This window comes from Amphiura filiformis, chromosome 17, assembly GCF_039555335.1.
Source record: "Amphiura filiformis chromosome 17, Afil_fr2py, whole genome shotgun sequence".
Lineage (NCBI taxonomy): Eukaryota > Metazoa > Echinodermata > Ophiuroidea > Amphilepidida > Amphiuridae > Amphiura > Amphiura filiformis.
The window spans coordinates 3286064-3312855 of record NC_092644.1 but is presented as its reverse complement, the minus strand read 5'-3'; the positions used below and the strand labels follow the sequence as shown (position 1 = coordinate 3312855).

The 26792-nt window shown below is 37.1% G+C and overlaps 1 protein-coding gene across 1 annotated transcript in view; it reads right to left on the bottom strand.

Annotated features, from left to right (window-relative positions):
- The window catches only part of LOC140136804 (geranylgeranyl transferase type-2 subunit beta-like), a 50809-nt gene that overhangs the window by 18772 nt on the left and 5245 nt on the right, over positions 1–26792 (bottom strand). Inside the window, exons 2-7 of the mRNA XM_072158402.1 lie at positions 25099–25206; positions 24583–24780; positions 22933–23038; positions 21561–21613; positions 20713–20823; positions 19531–19642 (exon numbers count right to left, since the gene is read on the bottom strand). Coding sequence (XP_072014503.1) covers positions 19531–19642; positions 20713–20823; positions 21561–21613; positions 22933–23038; positions 24583–24780; positions 25099–25206 — 688 coding nt within the window. The remainder of the gene's footprint in view (positions 1–19530; positions 19643–20712; positions 20824–21560; positions 21614–22932; positions 23039–24582; positions 24781–25098; positions 25207–26792) is intronic.

Below are 26792 nucleotides of genomic sequence, written 5' to 3'. Positions count from 1 at the left end.
TGGCCAATGGCCATGTCATCATTATTATTGACTGTGTATTCTGACTGTGACATGGACATGGACATGAGTACTATTTGCCGAGATCTGACTGAACAAGCACCAATGCCGCCAATGGCATGTAGGCCTACCGCATGAGTATACAATGTGTCATCATGTCAGAAGCTGCAGGCCTACAAAAGAAAAACGGTAAGCAAAAACATGACAACAATTCAATTGTGGCCTATAGTTGAACATGATGTTCTTTCCTCTCCCGTATGAGGTTTGGACTATAATTAGGCCCTGTCCCACGTTAGTCCCTGTTGGCCTAAAATATACTTGCAAGTCATGCCTGTAGTAGGCCTCTACCGAAAATCCTAGCATATTCCCCCCCCCCCCCCCCGAGCGTTAGTATGCTAGCATGAGCTGCATCCATGACATTTTTTCCATTATTTTCATGGAAAGAAAGTCAACTATTTATGGAAATTTAATATCAAAATTTAAATTTAACCTATCAAAATGCCAGACACGCCCTGCTGTTTGTCTTAATAGCAGTGATAGCAAAAGATAAGGGGATGTCATTTTCTTGACAGGGGGGTCATGAATATGTAAATTTTTATGACCCCCATAAAAGAATGCATGCGGAGCCTGCTGAACATTTTAGTCACCAACCTTCAATAATTCTATAACCCCCTATTTTGGGTGTTAACACATTATAACCCCCTATATTTGGTATAAAATTGTATGACCCCCTCCCAATATATTCATGACCCCCCTTAGGGGGCTGTTATTTTTTACGGAAGGGGGTGGGTCATGACTCATGAATTATGTCGGTGACCGGGGTAAATTTTTTCATGACCCCCCTATCGCGGGCTGAATTTTTACAACCCCCTATCTCAGGTCGAAAAATATTTATGCCCGCCCCCTATTCCGCCTACACAGACTGACTACAAATTATTTATCACTGGAACTAAGGGGCTGTCCTTTTCTTCAGAAGGGGGTCATGAATATATCGGGGGGGTCATAGAATTTTGAGACCAAAATTTTTTAGTGAAAATAGGGGGTTATAGAATTATTAAGGGCTGGTGACTCAACATTTTTGCGCGCTGCGCGCGCATTCCTTAGCTTCAAAGCCATTAAATGTTATAATGCAAAATTTTTGCGCGCTCCGCGTTCCTTCTTTACACTTACGATCAAAATTTTTAACGTGTTTCTCGCACTCCGCTCTAAAATTTGGGTACGCTCCGCATACTTACTTCCGCCATGAATAATTTGTCTTCAGTCTGTATAGGCGGAAGGGAGGTCATAAAAATTTTGACCCGCGATAGGGGTTGTAAAAATTTAGCTTCGTGATAGGGGGTCAGAAAAAATTGACTCCGGTCACCGACATATTCATGACCCCACCCCTGCCGAAGAAAATGACATCCCCCACAAGGCACTGAAGCGCAAAAATTAAATGCGAAGAAAGTGTGTGGAGCGCGTTAACATTTTGACCGTACCAAGTGTAAAAGGTGCGCGGAGCGCATAAATTTTGAATCATATAGCTATAGATTGTGCATACATTTTGATCGTAAGTTAAAAGATTGCCGGTGCCCAGCAGAAGCGAGAAAATTTTGGGTCACCAGCCCTTAATTCTATAACCCGATTACCCCCCTCCCCTAATTTTGGTGTAAAAATTATAACCCCCTATTTTTGGTTAAAAATGCTATGACACCCTCCAGTATGACCCACCACCTGACCATAATTTTAACATTGAAATTGATAATAAAGATATCGAAAAAGTAGAAGTAACTAAATTCCTAGGTATTTTAATTGATAACAACCTTTCATGGAAGACCCATACATCCCATATATCAAAAATTGTTTCAAAATATAACGGCATAATTAGGAAAGTCAGACCATTTTTAAACCAGGATTCCCTCCAAACACTTTACAACACTCTGGTGCTACCATACCTATCCTATTGTACAATGGTATGGGGTGATAAAATAATAGTAACTTGGATCCCTTTTCATTATGCAAAAGAAAATCATCAGAACATGCACGTATTCACTTTGGCTGGATCATTCAACCCCTCTTTTCATTTCCTTAAAAAAACTAAAAATTCGTGATATTTACACGTTTCAACTAGCAACTCATATGTATCGTTACCACCATGACCTCCTCCCACAGGACTTACCAAATAATCATTTCATGGCAAATTCTGAAATTCATAATTATGAGACCAGACAGGCCCTTGACCTTAACATCATGACGACAAACACACTGCTAGCCAAAAACACAATTAAAACCCAGGGACCTACCACTTGGAATTCACTGAACAGCGACATTAAAACTCTTGCTCCCTATCCTCCTTTAAAAAACGGATGAAAAAGTATATCCTGGATAACTACCACTCTGAAACCGTCAATAATGAGTACGCTTCAGTCATGTAAATTTCCTTACCCCCCCCTTGATGCTTTTTTTTTTTTCTGCACCCTCATTTTCATGGATGTTCTAGTTCATATCAAAGTAATTTTTGTCAAATATATTCATGTGGTATATGTATATGTACCTAATATGACATCCATTTACTGTTTTTCTTTTCTTTGCAAAAATGTTCTTTTCATATTTAATAAATTATTAAATTCTATGTTTTTCATTGTAATATTTTCATGTAACCTTGGGTGCCATCAGCCTACACGCTCAGCGTTCTTGATGGCATCCACATCTCATATAATTTATAATGCATTTGATTATCTGTATTTAATAATAATTTGTATATATGTGAGAAGAAACCAAATAAACTTGAATTGAATTGAAATTGAATTGAAAAGAAAATGACAGCCCCCTAAATAACCCGAATTACCCGATAAATAACGACCATGTACATTGTACAAATGATGTACATATATGTACCTGGGAATACAAATATTTCTAATTTCTTCTCATTTTAATAAAAACAAACTCAAATGATTTTTTTTTCAAACTCTAAAATCTACTGTTAAAGAAGGCTAAGCATTTTTCTAATTTTGACATGGTCTTGACAGGTACCGGTATTAAATTTGTATACATGAATGAAATACAATAAAATATTAGATCAAGTCGCATCATCACACAACAAAAATTATGCAACCGAATTTAAATAAAACATTTCATTTGACTTTCTATTTTACTGTCATGACTGTGGGTGCACCGTAAAACTCGGATGTACATTCTCTCTACGGCGCGGCATTTATAAGCGTGGACTGTGTTATAAATATTGTTCACTCACTGTAACTGCAAATATAAGAAACACGCCTACCATCCATTTTGAAGTAATTAAAAAACAACAGGTTCACAACAACAACAAAAACACAAAAAACAATGGAGCCTTCGGGCGACACACAAGCACTTTTATTTGTTTTCATGTTAGTGCCGCCAGGTTAGTTTGGGCTGTTTAATTAGCATGAAATTTGTTCAACACACGATGATGAACCACAAAATTGAACGCGATGGGCCTAAGTTTAAAGAAAACAAAGCAAAAATAAAGTCAGAGTATTAAACAGAATCAGAATGGTGAAAGAAAATATAACAATAACTGAAGCAATAGGCTTATTTAAAACTAAACAGTATTTATACTATTATATAATACTGATAGGCCTATAGGGAATATAAATCGCAGGAAAGAAAGCAATTATCATACAAAAAGAACAAGTTTAAAATTCATTAAAATTCCTTTAAAAACAGTTGTTTTATTCACGGGCGAGTCGGAAGATAATTTACCCGCGGAAATTTCCTTAAATGGCAATGCGCCATGCGACGCTGAAGCGCCGTAAGTCGCACGCGTTTTATTAATGAGCTCAAAAGTCCTCCACGCTCAGAACACGTTTGGTGTTCAGTCCTCGTACACAGCACAGTGTAGCGGCCGTGCGTATATTCGAGACTGGAGGATTTAGACTACAGTAGTCGCTCCCACCAAATTTCATGAACCTGCAACAATATATGGCCATTTGACCCAAGATGACCCGAAATGACCTCACAATGACCTTGCGATTATGCAAATTTTGCGCTGAAAAGCAAATCAGGTCAAGAACCTCTGGCTGTGCTACTCTCTGCCAAGTTTCATCACTGTAACTCGTACAGATCTCCCGATAATCTGTGGTTATTTTGCTTGATATGCATAAATTATGCAAATTAGGTACTTAATTACCATATTTTGCGACAAAAAAACTGCTAAAATTTGGAGACCCCCAATTGCCACCCCTCCACCAAATTGCACCACTATACGCCTTACCAGTTCCGAGAAATTGCACTCACAAGCTCGAACGGACGGACGGACGGACAGATGGACAGACGGACGGACAACCAGGAAACATAATACCTCCGGTGGAGGCATAATGGAGGCATAATAAAAATGGGTCATTTTACAAAAATATGGGGGGAGACGTCCCCCCTAACGCCCATGCCCTGGTTGGTTAATTTTATGATATAAGTAACCAATTAAATTAGATCTTTTAGATCTCTTAACAATTTTTTATCCCCTTCTGCCCTTATCACTATTCTTACCATATCTCTGATTGGCTCAAAACATGATGTAGCCCTATTTATAACCAATCAAAATAGTTCTTAGAGGCTGATAATTTGGCTGGAAATATAGGGTTAACACCATGTACCTGCTGATACTCCAAACACAACTTCACAACCCTTCAAATTAGTCATATTTATCTTATCACTGTATCAGCACTATGTAACACTTGTAATGATTTTACACACAAAAAAAATTAGAATAATAAACTCACTGAATTCAATCTATGTTTTAACTCAATCATACATTTAAAAAAAGTATTTCAATTCTTAAGAACCTTCCTTCACAATGTACAACAAATTTTTCAAGCAAATGTCTTTCTCTAATTTCATCGTTGTTTGCACCGTAATCCGTCACACTCCAAGTGTGTGTAAATCCCAGGCGTGTGTTGGCAACACATTTATAGCAAGGCGTTGACAAGATGATATTTCACCTAATCGACAAGTGTTCTCTGCTTGTTCAATGTCCTAAACACTGCTGTGTGTTCACATCATGACAGACATACAGACTTGCAAATACACAGCAAACTTTTCCCTATCTGATATTACAGATTTATATGAGCTTTATCAAACTCATTTACCCTACGATTTTTTATCCACTGGGACTGAACACTGGAATCCTGTCGGGGTTTAGCCCGGGACCATAAGACGGGCCCCTGGACCTACCGGGGGACCTACCTCACTATTAAGGCTTGCGTTCTGCGCTCGTACAAAGTATTCCAAACAGAGATTCCGGTTCCAAGAAAGGAAATTAATTTTTTACTGCCCTGGGTATGCATTGCACTATGGATAAGGGCTACCCTTTTTCAAGCTCATTTTCCTTCTGGAGATACCCCCCCCCTCCTCCCCCATTTGAAGTTCCAGAGACTTTAGCTTCAAATTTGAGCTCCTACTTCTGAGGAATTTTTCCAAAAAAGGCAAAAGCAGAGACCCCGTTTTATGTCCTCAAAATCCATTCTGGAGCCTGCATTTTTTAGATCTGGGCTGCATAAAAATTACAGCAAAATAGACATATATCAGTTTTTGCATCCTAAATCTTCATATAATTATGTTATTGTTTCAGGTATCACATAAAAGCAAGAGGTGTATTTACATATGCCAAATAATGGTAATTATAATTAATACATGCTAGGACTAAACAACGCTTTCACTATGATGCAGCTGATGTAAAAGTGAACAAGCTCACATATTAACTTTCATATTGCACTTTATGGCATCATTAATGATTTACACAACATAAAATTTAAATTCCTCATTTAATTAAAAAAACTCTTAAGTGAATCATGCTGTCCAAGTTAAATGGTCATTGTGTTTACGGGGTAAACTGGACTTTTCGAGCCACTGCCTACTACGCCGCCAGCCTGTCGCCTGGACATCAATTATAACATACTTCAAACCATCTAATACTGTGTAACATTAAAGGTCTATTCAGTGATTTAACTAACAGAAAATTACTCCACTTCAGATTTCATTTGCATAGGGCTATTCCATTTAAAATGCACACTACCCCTGTGGAATATTTTGAAAATATCTTCCACAGGGGGAGGATGAATTTCAAATGGAATGAACACATATAGTAGCTTCATTTGAAACTCACACTCCCTCAGGGGAAGATTCAGGTTAAATCTTTTTCAGAGGGTGTATGAAATTCAAAATGGAGCTGACTAATGTGCTCATTCCATTTGAAATTCATACTCTCCCTGTTAGCAGTTCTTGATAGCATTTGATTTTTTGAGAAAAAAAATCTCAAAACTGATTTTTTATGTTTAAGCCTATGGCCAGCATGCAGAGTATTTTAACATCAATTGCTATGCATCACATCAGGCTAAAAAAAATGTTTGGTTGCCCTCAACCGACCGACCCAAAAAATTTGAAATTGTTTTTCATCACTTTTTTAGAAGAAACCTTAAATTTGGACAGAATCAAGGACTTCTATATTTGTTATTCACTCATTTTATTTATTAAATGCATATTTGATTGAAAACAATAAGTATTTCCATTTTAAATCCAGTCCAAAAGCACACAATTTTTTTACCATAAAATGATCAAGCATTTGTCAATACTAGCCTTTTAAAAATCGAGGAAAAGTCCATGAAAATTAAAAAATATTTATAAAAAAGGATAGACCTACCGACCCTCAAAATTTTTGTCTTGGAAGGGCAACCAAACATTTTTTTTTTGCCTAAAAGGTGTTTGAGCTCATTATGACTAGTTGGTAGGAACAAAGTACAATGTTTAACAGGAATGATTGAATTGCCATTTGTAATGGTATGTCAAAGCTGTCAAATGTTTATGTACAAAAGACATAATTCTATCTTGTGCAACTTCCATCTTTCTTGTTCCACAGATACAAACCCGTAGCCAGGGGAGCCCCCCCCCTTCCCATGCCAATCAAAAATTAATGACAGGGACTGCCTTTTGAAATGAGAGGAGTGCGAGCAATCTTCTTAAGTTGCATTTGCAAGAGCAATTTATAGCTCCTCTAGATGATTCGTTAAATTCTTTATGCTTTAATGGCCACAGGTGCAAACAGCTCTTCTAAAGCTCTTCTTGAAGAGATCAGAAGAGCATTCTCATTTTCAAAAGGCAGTCCCTGAATGGATCCCCTTTTTTCTGTAAAAACATTGAAAATCAGTCATCATTTGAAGGAAAATTTTCCAAAAGGTCCATTTATTGGAAAAAAAACATTGAAATCAGTTCCTTGTTTTAAAAAGGGAATCCACAAAAGGTGCACCCACTTCCCCACCCATATAAATCCTGGCTAGTCTGCACGGATGCTACTTTAATAATTCTGTAATTTGCAAGAAAGCCACTGCAAGAAAGTTCTGTCTTTCTTTCCTGTTTTAGGTAATTCTTAAAAATATCAGAATTTTGTAAATTTCAGCCTAACTGGGCCTTTAAAAGAATCCAGAAAGCAAGTTTGTCATTACATGATGTTAATGAATCGTATAATGGATCCCAACTGACTGACCACTGATCATCTAAGCTAGACACATAGTGACATACACACATACGTCAGGCATCGATAACTCTATGTAGTCGTCCCAGTTGATGAGTGGAGTCGGACCTAAAGTCTGAATCCACGCATGAAATCACTGATGCCTTTGTGCTGATTGATCCCAGTCAAGTGGACAACAACTCTCACTGTACTTTTCTATCACTTTCATTTGGTATATTCATGCTACGACCACACTAGTTTAAGGGATCTGGAATGAGCGTTTTGAACGTTTCGACAGTATTTTTTGTGGGACATGTGAGCACATCAGACATATCGAATTGCATTCTGAATACGAAGCATGTCTTTCTGATATCAAATAATTTTCATTTTTTGAAATTCACGATATAATACAAATTTTATGACAAATTATTAAAATTTGATATTTTTCACATTTTAGATATATAACAGTCCTCGAAGTAAATTTTTATAAATCTAATGATATATTCTTATAAAGTGCATGTAGCTGGGAGGAAAAGCCGACGATCAATTGAAAATTTTGACCTTTCATATTGAAGATATGGATTTTTTTCCCAAAAGACCTAATTTTGTTGGGTGTTTTGGAGGAAAAATCCATATCTTCAACACTGAAAAGGTCAAAATTTTCAATTGATCGCCTACATATGAAAAGAACATCATGTTCACAGCACACTTTTCTAGTATCACTGTCATTTATCACACCATTAATGTATAGCTCAAAATTAGTACAATGATGATACTGTATGATAACACCAAGTTGTATAGCCTGCATTAGAAACACCATGTTCACAGTGCACTTTTCTAGTACCACTGTCATTTGCCACATTCACACCATGGTGTATAGCTCAAGATTAGTACAATGATGATACTGTATGATAACACCAAGTTGTATAGCCTGCATTAGAAACACCATGTTCACAGTGCACTTTTCTAGTACCACTGTCATTTGCCACATTCACACCATGGTGTATAGCTCAAGATTAGTATAATCAAATGATAATGTATGAAAACACCAAGTGTCAAAAGTCAAAATTCAGTCAATCTTGGTCAGCCCCCCCCACCCCCTCTCTCTGGAAAATAACACACAATCATGCTAAAAAAAGCTCAAATTGGACTGAAAATAACAAATAATGCGTAAATTTCAGGAATAAAAAAAGAGGAAATCAGCTAAAAAGAGGAAAAGTTTCCAGTTTGATCATGCCTGGCTGTGAAAAAAGGCCCTTTTTACTTGCTTTTTTTGTATGCAGGTGATATTAAACTTGAAATATACAGGGTGTCCCAGAAAAAATTACCGGGCGAATAAATTTGGACGTAAGTCGAGAAATAGACATCAGAATCGAAAAAATCTAAACATCAGCGTGTAGCGTGTGTCAACTGGAATCGGTTGACGGATTGCGAAGAAATGAGCGATTACATAACGCATGCATCAATTCACTTCATTCCAAGTTTGAAAGAAAGATCATTCAACACAATAATGCGCACTATAGTGGTTAAGTGTCAATGGGCTTCATGTTTTGTTCTGTGAAATCCTTCTTGTTCTTTTTAAACAATCTGTTTCTTGCAAAACATTTAATTAGGTTTTGTTCAAATTTCAAAACCTGCTCGATATTGAAAATGAAAGCTTGCATGTAAGATGATACTCGGTACTTGTAAATATCTTTTTTGTTAATGTTGATATAAATGTTGCATAAATAATTTTTGCATAAAAAGAATTCCAGCTGCTTAAAAAATTCTCACACACATTCAAGTTTTTGGAATATTTTGTAGAAATTGCAATGCAAAGTTTAAATCTTCAACATCAATGTTGCATGGTTTCAAAAGTCAAATGATAACTGTATAAGCACTTGATCATTGTCATTCTTGGTTCAAATGTTCTTTGGAAAGTTGAAATATAACATATTTGCACAACCTAAAGAAATTAAAGTTGGAAAGCTTCCAATTGCAGAAATCAAAGTTTTCTCGGACAAACTGTTATTCATCTTCAGTAAAAGCATGAATAACATAACACTGTCGGATTATAAAATAGATAATGTGGACTGAATTTAATGAGATACACAAACTTTAGGAAGCGGTATGAAAAAAGCGCCTGTGATCAAACTTGGAATTAACTGCATTGATGCGCACATTATGTAATCGTTAATTTCTTCGCAACCAGTCAACCGAATCAAATAAAATGTTCGTACTTGATGCACAATAAAATTGGCTATGCGCAACATTTTAAATTGTTTGATTCTGATGTCTACTTCTCGACTTACGTTCAATTTTATTCACACGGTAATTTTTTCTGGGACACCCTGTATACAATATCATACAATACACCCAGGAGCAAAGCATTGATCTTGTTCTCCATAAAATATCACCCAGGCGCTATACAGCAGTATACTGTCACACCAGTGTTGTAGTCGAGTCCTCGTCATCCGAGTCCCGAGTCCTTGGTGTCCGAGTCCAAGTCCGAGTCCGAGCCAATTTCTGATGTCCGAGTCCGAGTCCGAGTCCTCAATGTTCGAGTCTGAGTCAAGCCCCGGGGTTTTCACCAATACTTTATCAACGTAGGCCTACTTAACCAGAATTTTAGTTCTATATTATTTTCTTGTAAATACATAATTTGCTAGTCCCACCTAGCATCCCTAGTATTGTTTTGGGGCTGTGCAATAATTATGCGGAGCCTGGGGAGGGGTGAAATTGCAAAAAATGCTTATCCCCTCTCGGCCTGCCAAAAAAAAAAAAGTCAGAGTCCTGAGTTCTCCAACACTATGTCACACATGTGGTGGTGAAAGCTTTTGTTGTAATGGCCATTGTTTGACTCCTCCATAGGTTGCTACCATCTTTAATAAGAAGTTTGTCTCATATGAAAATGGAAAAGTTGCAATGTTTTTACTTATTTATTTTCACTAAATCAGTAACTGCAAAATACAATACATTTTTCAAATTGCATTTTTCACCCACTTTTGTTTTCTTTTTTGCAACTTTGCAGATTTTTTTTTCTGACAACTAAAAAAACATCCACAAAACATGGCAACAAAAACTAGTGTGCTAATATTCATTCAGAAACCATTGCGCAGCGGTCTGGGACCCGTACACCACAGAACACATACATCAAGTCGAAGCAGTACAAAGGAGAGCAAGAACGACTATGGCAGATACAGCAGTGTCACCACCATGATTCAAGACCTTCAATCGGGAACACTTGCCAGGAGGAAGAACATCACCTGTCTAGCCTTATTTCAAAAGTCACTTCAGGGTTACCGGTACCTTTCCATACCAGTACGAACACTACTGCGCCCGGTACAGCACTCCACCAGGAGATCACATTCACACTCATTCATAGAACTTCAACCCACAAAAGACTGCTACAAATACTCATTCATCCCAAGAACCATCATAGACTGGAATAATCTACCCCAAGAAATAACCAACATCGAAGATCCAAAAGCCTTCATCAACCAGCTAAAAGACCACTTCACAATTTAAGCAAAACTTGTGCACACCATACCCCGATTCGTCTTTCTCCACTAGGAGTGTTGAATCATACCCAACCAGAACCAGAACCAGAACCATTAAATGTTTTGCCTTAATTCACAAGTGAGTCTATAGTCAAAACTTCTATCAGTCAGATGAACATGATGTATTGGCCCAATTTTTCATCTTATTTTTTCATGGGAAGAGGGAAGGGAACAAGTGAATAACTGAATGTGACATAAGCCTACATTTTGGGTTTTTATATGCATTTTCACACTGAAAATCTCAGATTTCAATATAAACATCTCAAAAAAAGTAACTAACCCCTCTTAAATAATGACCATTATTCAAACACCACCCGTTGTATTACAAATCTGTAAAATGCGTTGGAAGCAGAATTTATTTCTGCACATTTTGACACCTCATTTGTAGCAATTGACTAAATATTGACGTCACAGCGCACATTTTAATCAATGTAGCTCAAGATTTGAAAGTTGCAGTAAATTCTATTGAGTTTGCATTCAGTGTAATGGAAGCAAATCTGTGCAATAACATCTGAGTGTTTTTGTATTGTAAAAATTTGTATGTAAGTGCTACTTTCAAATCTGGACCTCACTACATTAAATTGACTGGTGTTTTATTGTTTTCTGGGCTATCATATCAAATGAGGTGTCAAAATGTGCAGAAATAAATTCTGCTTCCAACGCATTTTACAGATTTGTAATACAATAGCCCCTTTTTGAATAATGGCGATTATTTAAGGGGAGTTAGTTACTTTTTTTGAGATGTTTATATCCCATTAATGCATTATCCCACATGACAAAGCTGTTTATAAAAAAGCAAGTCTACAGCAACTTAAATTGCATTATGAAATGCAACGCCTGCCCTGTCAGTGCAGACAATCCACACATACCTATTTTAGCAAATAATTTTTTAATTGGTAATGAAGCATTTAAAGTAACATGAATAAAAAAATCCACTTCATCCAACCACATCCAATATCACCAAACACATTCCACATCTATCATTACATGCAATTTAACACATCATCCATCACATTATAAACCAAAATTAGCCCAATTTCACAGGACACAGTTCAATGACCTCCACCCAACAATCATACCTCAAAACTTGACCTCAATTTGTGGAGCATGATTTCTTGTACCCAACACATTCAAAGGTCATGTAATGAGCATACAAACATATTGGGGTTAAAAGAACTCTGGCTTGCAGATGGTGTTGTTTAAATATTGTCTGTCATTCTAAATGTCACAACTGGTCACACTGTCTTAAACCCAACATAGCATCACCATGTTTGCCTGAAATGATTTGAAAATATATGGTGTGAAACCAGATTTAATAAGCGCATACAAGTACAAGTCCAAATGGGCTATTCCGGTTGAAATACATACACCCCCTATGGAAAAAATGACTTTAATCTCCCACACAAGGAGGTGTAGATTTCAATTGGAGACACCCATTCAGGTATCTTAATTTGAAATTCACACTCCCTCTGTGGAAGATTAAGGTCATGTCTTCCACAGGGGTGTATGGATTTCAATTTGAACAGCCCGATAAATCACTTGCCAATCTGTAATTACTTTACCATCTCCAGTTGGAGAATACTGTCAATTATTATATTGAGCAGTTTGATAAACACTGGAGATTTGTTGGCAGTACAAGCGTTTTATTAGAAAGAGATTTATGTGAAGGCAGCATTCTATCAACACAAAATCTGGTTTTAATCTCAGTCATGGGTATTAAAATCCACCAAAGCATTTAACATACGGTGAGGGGCGGTCAAAAGTTCAGATAACTCGGTATGCTACTTTGTCATACGGTATTGAATTTGGTCTCATTTGAAAGCTTGTTCCTTCAAAACATTACTGCAAAGATATTAGATTTTTGCATCACTGTATGTGGGCAGGACACTTTTCAGAGGAAGCCTACCAGAAGTGAATACAGGGTCATTATGGAAATTTCTCAGGACGGCGGTGAAAACTCAAATGAAATTTAACAATGTACAGTTGCTGTAAATGGTAATGAAATCCTTGGTATTCAACAACACCGAAATGGCTCTTAGAGTTCAAGAATGGAATGAACGTCCTTGAAGATCATCCAAGGTCCAAAAGACTTGCTGACGTCACCACCAATGATATACGTGCTGGTACAGTGGCATTGATAATGAATAAAGAGCCAAATAAGAAAGATGAGATAGCCACAAAATATGACAACTCTGATGACTGTGTTTTCAACATTAATCCATTAACATTGGGTATTCCCGGGTGTCTTCTAGATGGGGTCCCAGAATCTTCATGTACAAAATTGATACCGATTGACATATTCAAGTCCACACCTTCTATACACTTAGAATGAGGACCGAGGCAAGTTTAATCTATATGTGGCTAAAGGTGACAAGACATACATTAATCACTGGAATTACGAGTGCATTTAGTGGAAGCACCTGGATCTCCCACCCCTAAGAAGATCATCACTCGGTCACCATAGTGCAAGGTCTTCATCGCTGTTTCTGAGATCCAGGGAGAGTCTTGATGACAGATCATTTGCCAAATGAAAGTACAATCATAGGCATATACCATACAATTTTGATAGCAAAATTGAGGCAAGCCATCATGTGAAGAAGGTTGATGGTAGGAATGTGACCTTTCTCAGATTGTGTCCTGTATGCTGTTCTTAGTTTGTCAAGCTACCATTCACGACAGAGGGGTCAGTTAACTAAAGTAACCACATTGTGGTTCAGGCATGGCCTCCAGTTAGCGAAACCTATTTTAGAATTTTAAGTCATACCTTCATAATATCAGGTTTGCTGGTGATCAATGCTGGTGAGCCTTCACTGAAGAGTGGCTCAATGAGCTATCGGAAGACTTCCATTTTGTTGACATAGAAGGTTTCAAGAAAAATTGCGACGGGTGCATTAAGGTTTGTAGTGACCATGCTCAAGAGTGAGATAGAAAGAATTTGGCTAGTACTCTTTCAATTACCTTGTTCTACGAACTTATTGACCGCCCCTCGTAGGAGCCAACTGTCAGCACATTGCTTTACTGGACATACTTTATTGTGTTCAATTTGAACTAAGTGAAAGATATCATTTTAAAGTGACATTCAAAGATCCCTCGCTGTTGAATCCCCGGGGTTGACCCCCCCCCCCCCCCCTTGAACCACACTTCCCCAACACTTGGAAGAGTGTTATTTTTTTCGATGTTTGCATGTAGTACATGTATATGCTTTCTGAAATAAATAAGTCGAAACCCTTGTTTTTGTGAAAAATATTTGTTTGTGTCAAGAAAAATCAGAATCATGATCATAAACGACGTTATGATTCACTAAAGCCTGGTGGATAGTCACAGCGTTTTTCTCGCAGCTTTTTGCGCGCTGACAAGCAGAGACTGAAATACGCCAGCGAGACTGTTTTTGCCGCCGACCGAAGTTTTGCGATAGAAAAAGTTCCAGTAGAAATTTGTAAAACTGGAAACGATTTTAGCTGGCGATTTTCTGTACTTGTCCAATCAGATGGTGTTATTTTCCTTTGTGATCACTATAATATTGCCCCAAGTAAGATGAAGAAATCAAAGATATGGCGAACTTGACTGACGTTCAAAAAAGGGGTCTTGGGAACTGATCTGCCACCAAAATGGGGGTTTTTTGCTGAAAATCGCTGTCGCACATGTTGGCGAGAAATCGCGGCCGCGAGAAAAACGCTGTGACCATCCACCAGGCTTAACAGACACTTTCTTCATTTCTTACGGCGTGTCGGAGCCTTCAGACCATATTTGCCAGTTTTGGTAATTTTGCTTAAATAATATAGTTTATTTCTGCAGGGTAATGCATTGATCTTCAAGGAATTAAGTCAAGGAAGCCATTGGTCACACTTACAATTTGAGTTATGACAAATAATATGCCAAAACAAAAGTTTTTGTTATTTCCCCCTCCCAGGAAAAATCATGCATATTGTATGTGGACAAAAATAAAACCCATTACAATATGCGCTTTGGGATCTCACACAAAGTATCCTTACACTTGGAAAAATAATCACAATTTCCAAACTGAACAATATTGAGGTAAATTTGTTTTTTAATAGATGCACTATCTAATCCTGCACATTATGACACCACATTGAATCCAATATGACTTCAAGAAGTAAAGTTACAAGCATTTAATTAGACGAAGGTCCAGTTTTAAAAGTGACAAACTGGCCTATTCAAAACTCCACAGACTAGACATCTGGTTTGAGAGTGGTGAATGGCTAATTTATGTGTTTGGCTTTAATTTAAAACAAAAGGAACAAAAGAAAACTGAAACAAAAGAACTGACAAATAAAATGAAAGTTATGAAAAGTACAGAGAAGCAAAAACTGAAATAAAAACTGCTTTAAATAACTTTTCATTGAAGAAACTGTGTTGTCTCTTTGTTTCGCTTTGTTGGAATCTTTTTATGCCTTTGTATAGGCCAGTTTGTCACTTTTAAAACTGGACCTTCGTCTATTCAATTGCTTGTAACTTTACTTCTTGAGGTCACATTAGATTCAATGTGGTGTCATAATGTGCAGGATTAGATAGTGCATCTATTAAAAAAACAAATTTACCCCAATATTGTTCAGTTTGGAAATTGTAATTATTATTGCAAGTGTAAGGATACTTTATTGGCGGAGTATACATCACTATCTCAGACACTGCTCCGACTCACCTTAAAGCCATATTATAACATTTGCTGAGGAGGACGCCCTCAATATTTGTCATCAGAGGGGTGCAAGTTCATAACAGAAACAGCCATGCAGAAAATGAACAAGCGTGTACACTGGGATGTAGGCCTACTTACAATAGAATATCGATCCACGGTCAAGACATGAAACTTAGCTCGTGCCCGGAGCTCGTGAGTCGGTGGGGGAGGCGGGGATCATGAGGGGCGGCATGCCGGGTCGGATGTCGGGGGCACAAGCCGTTTTCGCAATTTTCATAAGGATTTTAACAATTTAAAAATTGATTGGGGGCACTTCGTCAAGCTACGCCCTGGAAAATGTGTTGATTTTGAATTTATAGCCTTGATAGCTTTGATGAAATAAATCAATGCTGCTATTCCCCTGATTACAATGTAATAGGGTACAACAATAACATCAACAACAATATCAAAAAGCAATTATTTGCAAATCGAACTTGGGAAGAACAACGAGACAGACTTTAGCAGGCCTACAAATTTCTGAATTATATAAAGTGAACAACAATCAATCACGATTCACTGCAGTCAGCGAATCAATCAAATAAAACTAAAAAGAAAGGAGCAAGAAAGAATAAAAAAAAAGAGAAAAAGAGAAAGAAAGAGAGAGAGAGAGAGAGAGAAAGAAAAGAACGAAATGAAAAAAAAAATGAAAAAAGATAACTAAGAAAAGAAGAAAGAAAGGAAACAAAAAAGAGAAAAGAGAAAAAAAAGGAAATTCAGCCTCGCGGGGACTCGAACCCACAAAAAGGTTCACAACAGATTCCCAGTCTAACGCTCTATCCACTCGGCTATACATCAGCTTACGCAATTGCTTGTTCTCGAAGCGGATATATAACTTTAATATGACACAATTACTTGATTACAATCGCGTCCGCACAATGGCTCTTAGAATAAACACGCATGTCGGCGCTGAAATTTTGAACGAACTGATGGAGGAAAAACCTCGTTTTTGCCATACTAGCTTCAATTTGGAGTGAAAATCAAATGGGATAGCAATTGGCAGAATGTTGAGAAATAATGTAGGTATTCAGATGTCTAAATTAACGCCCCGTAATCAAGATATCGATAATTTTACAAAACAGTTTTTTCTCAGGCAAGATTCTCGAAAATGTTCCCCAAAAACGGGCTTTTAAAATTTAATCGGTACTGTATTTGGTTCTTCCCCATGGCAACATTATTTCTTTAATCGATTTGTAGTACAATGCAAAAAAGAAGAAAACAATCACTCGGCGTGGTTTTATACAAGGTGCACATTTGAAAAAAACGTCATGGAACGCGTTTTTTGATCTTGTGAACATGGTGCGTAAAACGGCTTTAAACGAAGGATTTTCAAATTTATTCTAAAAATTTGTATAAACACACAAGAAAAATGTTAAGCTACATCCAATGCACCAACATTTCACTTGCTGCGATATTTGATTACTGAGAAAACTCTGTTTTAGAGAACAACTTTATACGTCTTTTATACGTTTTTTATACGTTTCTTTGTATAACCTTAAACCAACATATCCTGCAAAAATCAAGACCCTAGGTGCTGTAGTTTTGTCAAAATCATTTTATTGTTACGATGGAAATATTAGTCGAACGCATACGCAATGTTCATAACACAGTACGTACATGTCCTGCGGGACGGTGATCTACAAAACAAAGGATCGTATCGTAACACGACCGAAGGAGTGATACGTATTGGCAACATCGGGCTGGTAATAAATTCCAATTTTCGATGCTTTGCCTTAGTTGTTCGGCTCGAAATTAAAAGGGGAAATATCGGACAGTAAAAGCTAACAAAGAAATACTAATCTATTTTGTATGAAAATGTTATAATATGGCTTTAAGGCATTAGAATAAATACAAAGATACACAAAAGAAAAATAACAATAATAATAGTAAAGACACCAAACATCAAACAAAAGAGAAAATATTTTTATACAGTAAAAATACTGTTTCCAGCTAACTATAGGGCCTAGGCCTATATATTAATTTTGAGGTATTATCACAATATTACAAACTCATGTCCATTCATGAAAAAATATACCGTATTGTTTGTAATAAACGCCCCGGGGCGTTGCATTTTTCCAAAAGGGGGCGTTTATTGAAGGTGAATAGTCAGTGACAAAAACTTAAAAATCGGGTTAAATTTCCCGATGGTGCTCCTGTAGAAAGGAGGGATTTACGGCTATACGAATACTAGTTTTATGGTGACGCCCATGGAAAATATCATTTTCGTAATAAATACATCAAAATTACACCGGTAAGTGCATCATCAAGCAAGAATCTGGTGAAATTCTACCATAATTAGCAATGGAATGGATGGAAGTGATTCGTAATAGGTTTTGTCAATGCAATTTAGCGATTGTCACTGACAAGATTGACATGACTGATGCAAGTTTTAAGCTTACTCACACGATATAGCATGGAAATGTTTGCATTTTGTCAATTTTCCACAGAAAAATTGGAAGTGGGGCGTTTATTAGAGGGTGAGCGTTTATTACAAATATGGTATATCAAAAAACAATATATGATAATAAAAATCACACAAGGCAGCATTTTGAGATACAACAGTATGTAATGCAGACTACAATAACTTTGGAAACGTATACACATCTTGTGTTACCAAGCAAAATTAGAAAAGAAAACAGGAGATCTAAAAATCATTTATTTCAAAGATTTAACAAAGCATGCTTTAAGCAAATAAAACACTTTGGACGAGTGCAATATGACGTTTACTATATAATGAATAATGAAAAGTGACCTCAATCTTTTTTTAGGAGTCCAATTAAAACAAATGGGTAATGATCCATAATATTGGCCTAATCCGTAGAGATAGAAGATGCGCACTGAAAATATGGTGACTTAGAGAATAAACGATAGGAATTTTTATTTTGACTATCCTCTACCGTGTGATAGACGACAGGCAGGTCCAATATTTTGAGTAGTGGATGCCGGGCCGGTATCCACTACAATAAAAATATTGGACCTGCCTGTCGTCTATCATAGGTAGAGGATAGTCAAAATAAACATTCCTATCATTTATTATCATTCTTAGTCAGTTAAATATTATTTTAATAACTGTAAACTATTTTTTAAAGCAAAAATTAAGTTACCGTCATAAAAACTCCCCTTTTTCTAAAATGAACGAAACTTGTTTACAACTTCACATCTTTTGTTATGCATACAGCTAGCGCGTGTGAGATTTCCGATCACTGCGTCTACGCGTACCACGCGATACATACATGCACCACTATGAGGGTGTTACGCGTTATCAACACTCATGATGACGTGGGGTTGTCTACAGCCTGATAGACCACACCCAAAATCATGCGATTGTCCAATCAGATTATGTGTCTACGTAATAGACCACTCCCACTGACTAAGAATGCCCAGCAAGAGACTTGTAAATACTAGTGCCGTTTTTTATATTTCCAAAAAATATTTTTGGCCAGAAAAGCAAGTTATAGGCCCAAAATTACTTATTATTGAAGGTTGGAAACTAGAGAAATACTGCTACTAAAAAAATGCCAAAGTTGTAAATTTTGATTACCTTTGCTTCCATTGAACAGTCAGGAACACATTGAATTAGCATGCATTGCTAGCTGTTCAATAGAAGTAAAAGTAATTAAAATGTACAACTTTATTTCTCTGGTTTCCAACCTTGAATAACAAGTCATTTTGGGCCTATAACTTGCTTTTCTGGCCAAAAATATTTTTTGAAATTATGTCGACACACTGTCGACGTCGGTATACGAATTATATCGACATGTTGACATTAAAAAACGGTGCCGACGACAGCACTAATAAATACAAAATTAGGTTTACTATTAAAAACTAGTAATGTGACTTACCATTTAAACCTCCCGATGGTAGTTGCCTTTCACATAACCACCATCCTAGCATATCAGCATTTACATGATGTAGACTATTAGTGATAGCAAGCATACCAACACAGCAGTATATCTGAGAAGAAACAAAACAGACATCAAGGAATTAGTGTTGTGACTGTTGTCATAGGCCCGGGGGGAGGGGGGTACTCAAGTTTGGTTTTGGTAGGGACGTGCCGCTGAGAATTTGAAAGTGGACCCATAAATATACTAATTTTTCAAGAAATTTGGACCCATTGATATACCAAAAGTAAAAATTTTCGGCCGAATTTAACCCAAATTGTCTTAGTTTTTACAAATTTTCCCAAAAAAAGGACCCATTCATATACCAAAATAGGCTTTGAATAAGGGGTCATTGATATACCAAAAGGCCGAAAATGCTACCCATATTTGCTGCACGTCCCCATATGGTCATTTGTACTGAGTACCTCCCCCGGTCATAGGTCAAAGACAATCATGTAACAGCCTCGCTGGAGGGAAGGATCGGGGCTTACAATAAGGAACATGCTTGCTGAATTTTCAAACACTGGCTTTTCCTATACCTATATTCTTCAAAATGAGACATGTGAATTTAACATATGTCATGAACTTTGTGTACATTAGGGTTATAAGAACAGGGGCATAGAACGCACATTTAAGTCAGAGTTTGCCACACACATTGTGAAACATTCTGGAGCTAGGAGGACCCTATTTTGCCCTACATGAGCAACTCACAAACATGACAAAGTCTGGACTCTTTTAGTGTAAGGCAAAAAAATTGGTGAAAATGGTAAAGTTGGGTTAGTCGGTCAATTTTTGTTGTTTTATGTTTGCTTGTTTTTAAACCTCTAACCCTAACAACCAACCCTGCTTTTTGCTATCGGAATTTAAAGAAGAAACAAAAAAGGAGATGAAGAAAGAAGTCACTTGGCACCCCCGGGATTCGATCCTTAGACCCCTTGCATGCCAAGCACGCGATCACAGACTGGGGCAGCGATTCTGTGAGCATTTAACACTTAGGGTGATTGCATCATCACAGACCCTGGGATTCACTTCTTTTTATTTTTTCAATTTTTTTTTTTTTTTTTTTAAATTGCACCCACGAAACACAATTGCGGCCGTGAATACTGCTATTGCGTTTTCTTCTGGTGCTTAGAAGTAACTTACCTGCCCAGAGTGTGATTCTGAACCAGGACGACAGCCAAAACCACCATCAAAATTCATACATGAAATAACGTATTGCACAGCTTTGTCTACATCAATCGCCTGTAGCCGGCCCTGAAGGATCAAAATTACAACATATTACATAAATGTCTACTTCAATAGAAAAAAATTATACGGATTAGAGCTAGAACAATGACACAATTGTGGTCAACCCAATAATGAACAAAACACATTGAATAGAACCAAATTATACAAGAACAAAAACACAATTGTACTTCTTGGGCTGTAAGTTTTGAATTCTGAATTTGAATTTTGAGAAAAAATTAACATTATTCTGTCTGGCTCAATTTTCTTATTTTCAATCCTTGCATACATACGAGAATGTTTTTTTTTTTTTTTTGTTTTTTGTTTTGTTTTTTTTTAATTAGCAAAACAATATTTTGTAGAACTAGGTATGCTACTTTGTCGCACAGTAATGAATTTAGTCTCGTTTGAAAGCTTGTTCCTTCAAAACATTACTGCAAAAATATTTGAATGAGCCGTAAATGTCTTAAATTGTATTCTGAGTTATAGTGTAAAACGTGCATGAAGGTCGTATTCATAGGTACCTCAAGTTAGTGCTACATATTATTATCTCATTTTAATAGCACTAGTAAACAGCCAAATAAACAAACAAAGAAACAAACAACCAGGCAACCATCTGGATGATAAAATAAGCCCCACACATGTGTGGGGCCCAATGAACCAAATATTATTTCACACAGTTCTTCAGATTTTTCTGGGAGTGGCCCTCCCAAGTTTCCGCACTTTTCTAAGCCCTGTGTAAAGCATTTCAGAACCATGTCACTTACCAATAAAGCTAAACATGCCACAGCACAGAATGAAAACCTGGTATCAACCTCCCCTGTGAATATAAAAGAATTAGTAATATTAATTGTGTAAGAAAATAAGCATGATAAGGGTTACAGTTTAGGATTATGTTTTAAGGTGGTGGTCCCATTGTAACATATGATGCTTTCTACCTCACATTGAGGCCCATCACCCAGATATTATTATCATTCCAAGATTTGAGTAAAATTGCTCCAGCGATTTGGATTCATATGTGACCCCTCGGCACAACTGAGCCCGGATGTCGCCAGTGCCACTATTGAGATATGCTCCATTGAACTTACCAATAAACAATAGGAAACAAAGGATTTATTGACTGTTTATTGATTTTTCACTACTTAAATGTCAAGTACTATCTAGACATGATATACATCATTTTAAAGCTAATTTCAAGCAGAATATTTTGGTTGAATATCTCAAAAATGATGATTGGCGACTTCAGGGCTCAGTTGTGCCGAGGGGTCACATATCACAAAGCACAAAAAGTGTATCACAGTTCAAAGTGGCCCATCGGACAGTACCACTTCCAGGGCGGTAACCACAACCAAACTACCATGTTTTTGTGCATACCGACTAAACGAAACATATTTCAAAAGAATTTCATAGGAGTTACAAGAAAAATAAGAGTTTCCGCCTAAAAACAAAGTCTCCATTTTGATGGGTGGGACTGTCAATCAGGTCACCCACCTGTAAGATAATATACCATTTGCCACCATCAGGGGTGGAATTTCGGCGAGAGTCCGAGAGTCTACTCTCGCAGAGACTCCCGTAAAAGTCCTATTGCGAGAGTCCATGTGGACTCGCGCTGGACATTATCGGCTCAGCGAACTTACGTTTTTCCATGTTTACAACAAGAGCAGTTTCCGATTTTAATCAATACTACCAATTAGTCAATAGCTGCAATGACATATTGGAAGTGAGAGTATTATGATGACACATATATTAAAAACTTAACTTTGTCAGTTTATTTGTTAGTTTGTTTGTTTGAATGCATTTTACGTAGGCCTATTTGTAATACCTTTTGGACTCCCGCAAGATTGTACAACGAGAATCCATTTACGGGAATCCATGGACTCTCGTAAAACTCTCTTGCGAGAATCCACTTGGACTCCTGTGGCACTTTACGAAATTCCACCCCTGCACCATGATGTGGTAGTGACGTCAACACGTTCAGGCAGCTGTTATGCGGTGTCTTTAAGCACTTGCGTGTGTATGCCAACACTTTGAGCGAACGCTAGCAATTTGAAGCTGCACCCAATGAAATGCGCACTGACATCAAGGTAAAAATGGTATAGAGCAACATTTTCTTTCACATGATGAAGAGAATCAACTTACCCCACTTATCACCTACAAATGAACCATCTTGTTGTTGTAAACCAGAAATAAATTCTACTGCTTTGTCTACATTAATGGCATCCACTGAGTCATAGAGGGTCAGAATCTGTAATAGAATTACAAATGTATTGTGTTATTACCACTATATATGACTGTTTATGAATGAATGACAGGGTCGATTTATTTTTAAAAATCACTGATTTAAATCAACTTTTTCTATTTTTTACCATTTTTGATAAATGTAAGTTAATTTCTTGCTTAAATTGACTGTTTTACTTCATTCTTATTGCTTCTACAACTTTTGGATACAATTAAAATACCTCTATGATGTCACTTTATCTATTGCTAAAAATTCATCTTCAAGGTGCAGAATTCAACAGGTTTATTCCCCATGATTTTACCAAATTTTTTCTTTGAAATTTTCACAAGTAACATGTTTTGATTTTTTGTAAATACCTGATAGGATTGTGCATATGACTAGCTTTGCTCCAAAGCCAACCTATTTTCCATCCAATTGAAAGAAAAAATGAAAAACCATACCATATGCCCTCTGACACTAATAGTAAAGACCAGCTGACACTAATAGTAAAGACCAGCTGTAGGTCAGACCTTGACAAAAATACTCTTCAGTCGAGTCATGTGCATTATGTTTTTCGGTTTCTTGAAAGTGATCCTAACTTGAAAATAAATCACAACATTACATGCTTTACACCTCGTCTCATGGCGGCTCGGTGAGTGGGCTTTCGCGGTTGGTGGGTTTTGTAGACCAATATCTTAGGGAGACAGTGATCTTTACTGCATAGTGGCCATATACTTGTTGGTGACTTATGTAGCTTGCCAATAGTGAAGCTTGCCTTGGCAAGCTCTGTACCATGTACATGTACTGCTGGGAGTGGTATTAATTTTTACAGAATGGTCTAAACCAGGCAGGGATTGGCCTATATACATTTTCTTTAAAAATACCAGTCACTTGCTTGGGTTTATTTTACTTGGGGATCACTGGATCTTCTAAGGTACTGCGAGGGCTCTGATCAAGAGCTACATATGACTAGCATTCCACTGGTACTCTTTTGACTTTATCATGGGGTATAGCAGTTCTTGGAATCAAAAAATTGATTTAAATCAAAAAAATCCAATTTAAATAAAAAATCTGATTTAAAAAAAAAAAAATTTAAGAATAAAAAAAAATCAACAACCCTGATGAATGAATGAATGAATGAATGAACGAACGAACGAACGAATGAACACAGGAAAGAATAAACATAAATACAAACAAACATGCAAACGAATAAAGGAGTAAGTTGATCCAACTAAATCAAAAGTGGCATTTTTACCAATAGCACCTTCAACATGTATTGAATTCAACATGCATTGAATTTACCATAGGGTATGACCGTCACCATAAATTAAAATGATCAAAGTATTCAAATACGGACAGTCTAGTACGCTAAAAATACAGCACCTGTCTATTTTTCAAATGTTTTGTCCACTTATTTTTAATAATTTCTAATAAATTGTTTTCAAATAGCTTTTGTTAATTTAACCATTGTTTTGGACCTCCAATAGTTTGTTTGGACAATTTTTTTTATGTTTACGCGTTTAGCGATTTTTCTAAACGTTACAGCCTAGTCACAATTCTGTACAATTTACCTGTATTGCACTAAGGGTATAGAGTAAATGTGGATCGTGCCCAGCACTAGCACCTAGCCCACCGCACTCATGCTGACAACTGGTTACAAAGTCAATGATCTCCTGTTTATCCATCCGATCCACCTGGTTCATGAGATCCATCACTGTAATCCCCCAGTATATGCCGCTCATACGCAGATACTCTGTCATTACATATTCCTGTAGAGGAACAGTTTCGAAATTTAAACAAAGTTATATGTACAATCTTATAATGTTATTTATTCAAATATTTGTAAAATTGCTCAATTTCAGTCCTTTTAACTGATTTTTCAGTACCCGGTACTTTTTTTTCATTATCGTCAACTTCGATATATTCTGTATCCTATTCTATATATCTATTCTCCAATTCTGTGCTCCCACCTCAAAAAATGTGACCATCAGCAATATCGATGTTATTGGATAGCCGATTTATTGATTATTATCGATTTATTGTCGATATATAGACATCCTTACCCCTCCCCGGGGACACATACTTACATAATCTTCTTTCTTGGCACTGTAACTGGCGATAAAATCACAATGCTTCTCAAGAAAGAGGTTCTGTGGAGCATCTGGCTTAATAGTCACATCCTTGACTGGAGTACCCTATAAGGAGAAACCAAAAAGTTGATGTGATCAAGCAAAATGAGTCAGATGTTGAGAATATTGATTTTGTGTTATCATATAGCCAATAATAATATTTAATTTCCTTTGTATTTTATTGTTCTGAACAACACTATAAATGGCCATATCATCTTTACAGCACAGTCAGTGAACTTTGTGAAGAGTACCAGGTGTAATTTTGTGAACCCAGCGAAGTGTATCCACACTGAAGCTACCGTTATCAACATGCACCAAGGAGCAACTCAACAAAATACCTGTTCCATTTGCAGTGGCATTATCTGCAGAGGTGGAAGACAAATCCAATGCTTTGAATGCAAGGAATGGATTCATCAGAAATGTACTCAACTCAAAATGTCAGACTTTAACAAATATCGAAGAGATCCAAACTGCACATGGAGATGCAGTTCTTGTGAAGCACCTTGTGGCATGTGTAAAGGCCCTATAAATCACTGTCATAAAGCAGTTCAGTGTGACAACTGCGAGCAGTGGCATCACATCCAATGTGGCGGCATGGATGACATCACATATAACACTCTGCATGACCAGACATTCCTCTGGATGTGTCCAGCTTGTGAAGTAGTGGTGTTTTCAGACTCCTTCTTTACTAGTAGCAGTGAGAAATCTTTCAACTCATCCAACACAGAGAAATCGCCGATAACTCCTCGGCAGAAATTGATGATGGTGATCAAGTCCCTATCCGTAAAACACCAGGAACCAGAGGGAAATTGAGCATAATGATTATCAACTGCCAGAGCATCAGAAATAAATCTGCTGACCTTGAAGTACTTATTGACACTATCAAACCAGACATCATCCAGGCCACTGAAACCTGGCTAAATCCTGATATCAAGAATACAGAATTGCCTCTTGACACATACAATGTGTTCCGCAAAGACAGAAGCTCCAGCAGCCATGGTGGAGTACTCTTTGCGAGCAAGAAGGACCTCGTAGTCACAGAGATAGCTTTAAAAAACAGGAAGGAAACCTTGTGGACCCAGCTTGAAATCAAGGGAGGAAAGAAAGTCATATTTGGCACTGCTTATAAACCAGCCCATAATGATTGTTTATTTATTTAAATGTTTGTATTTTTGTCCTGCCTTGCCTGCAACCGGAATGGGTTGCAGTAGATCTGGGCTTTATATGTGTTTTTCTTTATGTTGAATAAAGATGATTTATATATATATGACCTACAAGAATCCTTGGCATATGTAAACCAAAATTTCCAAACTGCGAGAAAATTATCTCTGGAGACTTCAACCAACCTAACATAGACTGGACTACAGCACCTAATTATGAGCTCAAACTTAATCATTGGGCAAATGTTGGGACTGCTACCAAGCTTCTTGAATTAATGGAGAACAACGGGCTTGAGCAACTCGTCCTTCTACCTACGCGAGAAGAAAACTTCCTGGATCTTTTGTTCACCAGTAACAGTTCTCTTGTTAACAATATAACAACCGAGCCAGGTGTAAGTGACCACAACATTGTGATTGCTGAAGTTCAGTTGAACACTAGGAGGAGGAAACTACCACCAAGAAAGATCTACATCAGAAGCAAAGCAGATGAAG